Source organism: Tiliqua scincoides, chromosome 3 (genome assembly GCF_035046505.1).
Source record: "Tiliqua scincoides isolate rTilSci1 chromosome 3, rTilSci1.hap2, whole genome shotgun sequence".
Lineage (NCBI taxonomy): Eukaryota > Metazoa > Chordata > Lepidosauria > Squamata > Scincidae > Tiliqua > Tiliqua scincoides.
The window spans coordinates 11,001,253-11,009,880 of NC_089823.1; the positions used below are offsets into that span (position 1 = coordinate 11,001,253).

An 8,628-nucleotide genomic window follows, 5' to 3' on the forward strand; every position below is an offset into this window, starting at 1 on the left:
GCGCTCTCTCTCTCTCTCTCTCTCTCTCTCTCTGTGTGTGTGTGTGTGTGTGTGTGTGTGTGTGTGTGTCCTGGCAATACAAAACAGTCACTACTTCCAGAAATAGTTCCTTACATGAGCAGCCAACTCGTGTGAACTTTTCCTATCCTGTCTGTGAATTAAAAAAACCACATCCTAAAAGGGGAGCAGGTGGTCTCCTACAAGTTGGCTGCTGACACATTACCCAGATAGATTGCTCACATCCGCAGTTGTTTGCCGAAGTGGTGACTGTTTTGTGACATTGGAACCAAGTCCGTGGATCTATGAGGGCACGGGGTCATAACTGACACACAGAAGGCAGCAGTGCTACAGTCATGTTAAGAGCAAGTATAAACCTTGAGTTTTTGGAAAGGCAGGGTGTAAATGTTTTAAATAAATATAATATGCTTATTGACCATAGTCAATGATACGATGCCCATATTATTAGCTGTATGTATAAAATAGTGCCTTAAGAATCATGCTTTGATCTAGCAGAAACTTTCAAGGAGATCAGTGTTGTTTTGTGGGGTCTAATTGCAGAAGTTAAATTCAGAGTTCTTTTTCTAGGCTGTAATGGAAGTTCAGAACCTAAGACCGTCTTACTGGAAATTCCTGTTACGGCTAACTAAAGGCAGGTGAGTAACTGATGGTGGTTCCAGTTGTGTGGTGGCAGATTCCACTTCTGCCAGATTTATGCTATATTCATAAGTCATTTTATGGAGAATGACCTGTGGTTATGACTTGTGTACTCATTGAGGCTACTGGATAAATTTTATATTGGCAAAATCATAGGAATGTTGAATGTAACAGGTGTGCCCACATCAGTCTCTTTAAATTTCTGTTTTTGATCTCAACTTTTTGTTTCCACCAACTTTTCATAATTCAGGATTGTCCCCCAATGAACAGAGGCTTGTGCTTGCACAGTCACAAACCTTGTGTCACGTGGGCTGTAAGCAAACTGTTTACAGCCGTGTTTTTGCTGGCCTTAAACTATAATCAACGTTGGCACTGCAGAAAGCTGTTCTGCAGACTGCCTTTCAAAAAATTTGTTCTGATGCTTACACAAAGGAAGGGGTGAAAATAAGATATCTGGCATCAAGATATTTCATTGTATGAGTTATGATGCTCAGGTGAAATGCTGAACCATACAAAACCAAAATAAAACCTGAAGCTTTAAATTGAAATGAAAGGATAGGGTTGGCAGCACACAAAGAGCCAGCAGGCTTACCTGATGTTTGACATAAAATAAAAATTGACAGATAGAGGTGGAAGTTGCAGATATAAGGGGAAAGAGCAAAGAAGGTGAAATCGCTCTGCAGGTTACCCAGGTTTGATATGATGATACAGAGGGTTTACTGCTTGCTAAGGTAACACACTATCACCTTTGTTCTGATTAAAAGAGTAACAACAGATTGTGGGGACAAAAGAAAGCAAAGGGGTGACTGATGCATCACTGTGCCCAACAGCACAATCTAATCTTGGGAGCAAAAGCATCTGGTCATATAAAACAGGTTTGTTGCAAATATACACTTAGGGCACAATCCTATGCATGCCTACTCAGAAGTAAGTCCTGTTGTGTTCGATGGGGCTTACTCTCAGAAAAGTGTGGTCAGGATTGCAGCCATAGGCTATAGTCCAGTGGTATTCAAACTGGGGCTCGCGACACCCCAGCCAGAGGGTCCTGGTCTGTTTCCCCTTAAGGGGCAGGGGCAGCCAGGAGGCAGGGAGGAGGCAGCAGTGCGATCCCCAGGATCGTGCCGCTCAGGGGGGCTGCAGGGGCGTGGTGTACTTTCCCAAGCCCCCTGCAGCCCCCCCGGGCATGTGGGGAGCCCTGCACGACCTTCAGCAGGGCTCCCCAGGTCAGGGAAGGTGACAGCGGAGCGATCACGCCCCGCTCCGCTAAACCAGAAGCGATGCATGATCACCCCGCTTCCCCTTTTGACCAGGCTGCAGGGACTGGAGTGCACCCTCCAGTCCCCGCAGCAGCTGTCCCTGGCTGCGGGAAGCCATGCGTGAGCGCCTGCAGGGCTCCTCAGGTCAGGGAAAGTGAGAGTGGGGCGATCGTGCTCCACTTCCCGTTTTGCGGAGCGTTCCTGTTCCCCAGTCGCTGAGCCCGGTCAAAAGGGAACGTGGAGCAATCGCGCACCGCTTCCGGTTTAGCGGTTTAGCGGAGCGGGGCGCGATCGCTTCACTGTCACCTTCCCTGACCTGGGGAGCCCTGCCGAAGGTCACGCAGGGCTCCCCGCACCCCCAGGGGGCTGCAGGGGGCTTGGGCAAGTGCACCAAGCCCCTGCAGCCCCCTGAGCCTCCCCCCGCCCCCGCAAAGACTTACTGCGAAATTCAAATTGCCTGCAAGTTTGAAAACCGTAGCTATAGTCCTACACATGCTTACCTAGGCATATTTTTCATTAAATGCAATGAAGCTCACTTCTGAGTTGACATGCATAGGCTTGCACTATTAGCTTGCAGATGTTGTAACTATGTCAGTTCCTTTTCCATCAGGTGTTTTACGATGATGGATTTTTCCCTTCCAACTGGTTTTTAAAAAAAACAAAAAACCTGAAATAGCAGTTATACTGCTGTGAGTTTTGGTTTCTTGTATTTTGCTTGCATTTTTAATTCTTGTTCATGCTTTTGGGAGCCTTTTGGCCATCAAGTGGTTTAGAGTAAATATTGACAGAGCAGGCACATGTCATCCGGAATGCTTCAGGGGATTGTTTGTTCCAGTCCATTTGGCCAACACAGAGAATGCCATGTTCAGGTTGCACAGAGCTCTTTTCTTTTTCTGTCTGACGTACTGTTTGCTGCAGACCAGATCTTGCTGCTGTTCGTCCCACAAAAGAGATAATCTGAACCATTTTGGACACTGGCTTTCAACTTTTGTACGTGTTCCAAAAAGTGGTCAAAAATACATAGCAAAATGTACTTTAATGGCCTGTGTATCTATCATAAAGCAGACTTGCCTGAGTATAAGTTTATATTTGCCTCGCACACACAATTGCTATAAGTTTTAGTTGTGAGCCTATTCATGAATCCATAACTTTTAAAATGGAATTATGATGTAGCTTTGGGGGGCTTTGCTATCTACGCTGACAGTGATCATTGAATAAGAACAGTGCTTCATTCATATTGCCAGAATCACATTCTTGTACCGAATCACTTTGTTTCTAAGTGTACAAATTAATTTTCATCTTGGATCTTTTCTTTTCCAGGTTTGCCGTCATGAATAGGAAAGTTTTAGATGTGTTTGGTACTGAAGCATCTATGCATTTCAAGGATTTCATACCTAAACTCGACCCAAGATACACAATTGTACCGCCAGAGTTGCCTGTGAAGCAGTCTTGGAAGTGATACCGTACCTGTGATTAAATCTTGACCAGTGTCTGTCCTGGAGAGTTAATTGACTTAAAAGTTAAATAGACTGAAGAGGGCTTGTGTTCCACTTCAGTATTGTTTCAGTGAGTTATGTTTTCGTACCAATCAAAACATACTGAAGCTCTGTAGTCAGGCACGGTTTTAATTCCTCCTGTCCCTTAGTAGTCCCTGGATCACTGTGGTTGGTTGACACTATCTGGTAGATTTTTGATGGAGTTATATATCAACGAATTAATATATCATTTTTTTAAAAGCACCTGAATGGGCTTAAAATAAAAATTTCAAAAGAATGCATTTTAATTCATTCCAGTAAATTACTTTTCAAAAAAATGCTAAGAATATTTTTTTGCATTTAGAGAATAAAAGGGATGGCAAGTATATATTGGTAGGTCCCAAGTTGCTGTAAATTTTGTTTTAAAAGGCAGAGTTCATTGGGAAAGTTCTCAGTTCCAGTTAGTTGGGTGGTACTGGTTTTTAATCCTGTCACTGAAAAATATTTAAAGCGTCAAGTTTAATTATCCAGTAATTTGTTTATGACTGCGCTGTTTATAACCAGCTTTGGCTTTTCTCCTTCAACTTTTCTCCTAAATCCAGTTTCCCACCTGGAATTACCAATGAGAGATGAAAAAAGGCCTGGGTTATACAGTTCTTGAGATATTTGTATGAATATCTGTAAATGACTAGACCACCATGATGGAATGTAGTATGTTCATGTTTCAAAGCAAACGTCAATGAATTCTGGATGTTTTAAGAGCAAAAATTGAAAATGGATGCACAAAAGACTGTGAGCCTCCATACAGCATCAGCAATTCAGTGGCCTTCAAATGAAATCAGAGCCCTGACATTTTGTTGGGTGATGACAAAACTATTGATTGGTTAAGAACATGGATGCCATTTATTTTTGTTCTTTGTTTTGTTCATTGCAGATTTCTTTGAAAGTATGTATACAGCCATGTATACAGCAACGTATGAGAAGTTTAGTACGAGCTGATCATTGCTCTAATCTGCTATCGTCAAACCCACCCATGTTCCCATGATGGTCTAATTCCATCTCAGCAATCAGCCCAGTACTGCCCAGTTGTGGGCTGTGGAAAAAGACTCCTAAGATATTTGGGGGGTGGGGAGGGAGAAGCAAAAAACCATGATTGTTAACTTGGATTCATTCAATATGCCAAAAGCTGAAACACCTGTGATGGAAAGCATCCTAAAGATTAGAGATATGTTGTTCAGATTCTTTAATTTATTATTTCCAACTATGTGTGCACATGTAGATGTAAATAGATATAATTATCGAACAGAATCTTTGCATATATTGTAACAATGAAGTGGTATTTAGAGCAACAGCAGCATAATGCCTTTGTTAGGACTGACTTTAAGAATTCTGAGTATAAACTTGGAGTTCATCTGAACTCTTCTTTTGTGTTTGGCTGTTTAAGAGAAAAAGTAGAGGGGGGGACAGAACAAAGATGTTTCTGGTCAGGATTAAAAAACCCGAAACCTTGATCGGCAAGACTTGAGGCTGCAAAAGCATCCCCGCATCCCTTTTTTGACTTAACATCCATCCTGAAAAATCGTTTTGGTGTAGTGGGAAACTTGATCAGTTTCAGTGGATCCTAATAAAAACCATTATGCTAGTGTTGCTGTTTGGATGATTTCTCATGGACCAACTCAGCTGCCTGGATTTTTTTTTTTTGTCTGCTTTGAAGAATGAAATTATATGTCAGTCTTTTAAGAGAGTTCTAATCATGCTCATTAAATTATATGATGTTTTTATTTTCTCATGCACTAGAGTTTGTACGAGGTTTGCCAAACTGTTTTGAAGCTGCACCCACCCTGGAGGTTGGGGGGAAGAGAAGGATGTTTTATCCCGTTTCTTTTTAACACAGCAGTGATGTAGGAGTAAATTGCTGCTGCTGCTACTGCTACTTAGGACACAATCCTGACCAACTTTACAGCACTGAGGTAAGAGCAGTGCAGCTCTGAGGTAAGGGAACAAACATTCCCTTACCTTGAGGAGGCTTCTGTGACGGCCACTCAACTGCAGAATGTAGCACATGCCCCGTTGGCACAGCTGTGTCAGTGCTGTAAAGTTGGGTAGGATTAGGGCCTTAATTGTTCAAAACATACAGGTGCTGTCCCCCCGCCCCTGTTTCTGGGGGTCCCTATCCACGGTTTCACGTATCTGTGGTTCACAAATACTCAGCCCATCACACAAATGGCTTACCTTTCTCTGATTGCAGCCTGATTGTCTGATCGCTGTCTGTCACTGTGCTGTCTGCAAATGCTAACAGGAAGCAGGAAGAGCTAACAAAGTCATGTTGTTTCCAGCATTCCAGTCCACTTCCTGTTAACCCTTCCTGCTCCCTGTTAGCGTTTGCAGACCTCAGAGAGACAGAGGAGATAGCAACAGGTGGTCTGTAGCTAAAGAGAAGTCATTTCTGCAATGGGTGGTGAATGTGTGAACCGCTTCTTTTAGGGTTTGCTACGATCTGCAGTTTCTAGTAGCAGCAGGAGCATATCCCCCCATAGATATGGGGAGAGCCTGTATTTGATTAACTACTGATGTGGAAACTACTGATTTTCTCTTCCCTTGTAGGTGTGGTCATTTGGTGAGTCAGCTGGTCAGGATCTCCTGGGCTGGAAGTCATTGACTAACAGTATGCTTGCCAAAGGCCAGAAAGAGAGCGCACAGGAGAGGCAGCTTTTGAACTCAGGGAATCTTGCCCATCCCCTTGTCACCTGGCATACTTGTGCCAATGAAAGCTTGTAAAATAGTTACACGACATCTGAACTAGATACCCCCTGCTCCAATGGCACGAAACGTCTCCTATCAGGTGACAAAAGAAGGAGTCTTTATGCCTGGTGTCCATATTCCCTTCCTCTGACTGTCCCATGTAATTCTGTGCCAAGAAACCAATTGGGAGGCTTGGAAAAGCTTCCACCGCTAAACCCATTTGAAGATGGTATCCACAATCAGCAGTCATATCCTGGTCATTTTGAGCCATGGCGTGTTTGCCACCCTATAATGTATTGTGCATCCCATGTCCTCCATCTTGGAGCTCCTCCTGATGTAACTGGTACACAGCAGGCCTCAGGTTGTAATGCTATGAGCCAGCACATTGCAGAGAATGAAAGTGGGACTGAGGGCAGGAAGAATAAATACACACCCAGCCTTCCCTTCCATATATGAAGGCCAAAGTTGTGTTATATGGTACTGAGAGCAGAGTGTTTGCCCCTTACTTTGTATATAGTGCAGTATGGCAAGGTTACAGGGAAGAAACAGATGGATAAGACTCCATCTGTGGAAGGAATTGAGGAAGAAAGTTTTAGGTTGCAGTGAAAGTACCTGAGCAGCTAACTTGTGCCATAGATGCTCAGAGCTTGAATATTCATAGATGCTTAAAGCTTCATTCAGGTGGAGCTAGGCTGCTGCAGATCAAAGAAAGTGTGACAGATCCTATGATACATGGGTGTTAACCATATGAGAAATACCTTTCTAGATCAGCATCTTGCTGACTCCTGGACTACTATCTAGGTCCAGAGGGTCTTCTGAGGCCTGCAGAGGCACAACTGCCCACTGCCCCTGTGGGCCTCTGAATGGCCGTTTCAGGGAGAAAAAGTGACCTTTTTCTGCACAACGGCCATTCTGATGCCCGCAGAGGCAGCAGGTGTTTGTGTGTTGCCTGTGCAGGCCTCTGGAGGTGAGCAGAGCCCAGCTTCTCTCATCTCTGGAGGGCCCAGGTCTGCCTGCCACGGTTTCATGGGGACTCATGGATAAAGGAACCTGTGGGTTCTGAATCCGCGCATAATGCAGGCGAACCTGTATCAGCTGCAATCTTTTTACCATTTGAGTTTAAAACCAAAATCCCACCTGAAGTAGGCAAACCACTAAACCATCTCTGTCGTCTGTGCTGGTTTGAATTCCTTCCCTTTCTCTGGCAGACTGAAACTGCCTTGTAGCAGAACGTGCTTCAGCTTTACTGAAGTGAAATTGCATAAGATTGGTTGTCGAACTGAAAATGGATGCTGTGTCTGTGCAACCCCTCAGGAGACTTAACCACCAGGACCTGGTGGCCGTGTCCACCTCCAGGAGCCATTCATTAGAGCTGGGCTGAATGTTCATGGGGTTTGGGTTTTGCAGGGAAAAGTGATGATGTTGGTGGCATGATGTTTTTTTTTTCCTGAAAGAGCAGGGGTCACTAGAAAAAAAGAAAATTGCCTTTCACTGAAGGATTTGAGACCCTTTCAGTTTTCTAGGCAAATAAGTGAGGGACGGAAAATTGTGCTCCACATATTGCTACATATTGCCTTATTTAAAGGAGCTTTTGCAGATAACCCAAAGAAGGCATCCATAGTAGCGTGTGCAACATGGTCCTTCCCTTGCTCTGGGAGCAAACAGTTTGCAAAAAAAGGTTTGCAAACAGTTTGCCTGTTTCAACAAGACCCAGACCCAGAAAGGCAAAGAGAAGTGTAAGCTGAATGGCACTTCTTCTATCTCTTTATCTGAACATACGACGCAGCACTAAGGGACACTGAAATAAGTGGGACTTGTCTCCAAATAAGTTGGCATGATCTGGGCACGTGTTTGAGGTAGTAGAAGTTTTTCTCCGCGGATGAAATTGTTACTTCTGCAGCTGGAATAGCTTGAGGTACTGTGTCTTGATCAATTGATGGTAATTTTTCTGTCTTCTCGTTCTGTTTCCTACTTCTTGATAACAGTTCCTGTGTAATACAAAAATAAATATTTTAAAGCACCCCATGTTATTACTTTTACTGAAAAAGTTGGAGGTAAACAGTGTGTGCCTGGGTGTCCATCATCTCTGATTATTAAAATATTTCCCTCCTGGAAAAAAATTGCTGCTTTTGAACTACACAAAATCCTAGCAAGAAACAAAGAAAGGCTTTCTGTTGGAAACCTAAAGAGACTGGTTCAATTTAATTTAGAAATCAATTTGATTTTTTTCTCCACCCTCTTTTATGATCATTGGAAATGGCTTCCTACTGAGTCCAACCATTGCTGCATCTGACTCCGCATGGCCTCCATTGGCTGACACCAGGTCTCCAGGGTTTCCGAGAGGGGTTGGAACCTATTTAGAAAAGCCAGGGATTGAACTTTGAGGTCTGCCACAGTGCTATGTGCCTTCCATCAGAATTGAAGCCCCAAAGATGATTTTGCTGCAGACAACTCAAAGCAAGAGAAAGGGATGCATGTAACCTTTAGGTGTCTTAGGAATA

At 43.6% G+C, this 8,628-nt stretch overlaps 1 protein-coding gene across 1 annotated transcript in view; it reads left to right on the forward strand.

Annotated features, from left to right (window-relative positions):
* Window positions 1-8,147, forward strand: part of TMEM135 (transmembrane protein 135) — a 211,938-nt gene extending 203,791 nt beyond the window's left edge. The window contains exons 14-15 of the mRNA XM_066621837.1: window positions 586-653; window positions 3,231-8,147. Of these exons, the coding sequence (XP_066477934.1) occupies window positions 586-653; window positions 3,231-3,369 (207 nt within the window). The 3' untranslated portion in view covers window positions 3,370-8,147. The remainder of the gene's footprint in view (window positions 1-585; window positions 654-3,230) is intronic.
* The last annotated feature ends 481 nt before the right edge of the window (window positions 8,148-8,628 follow it).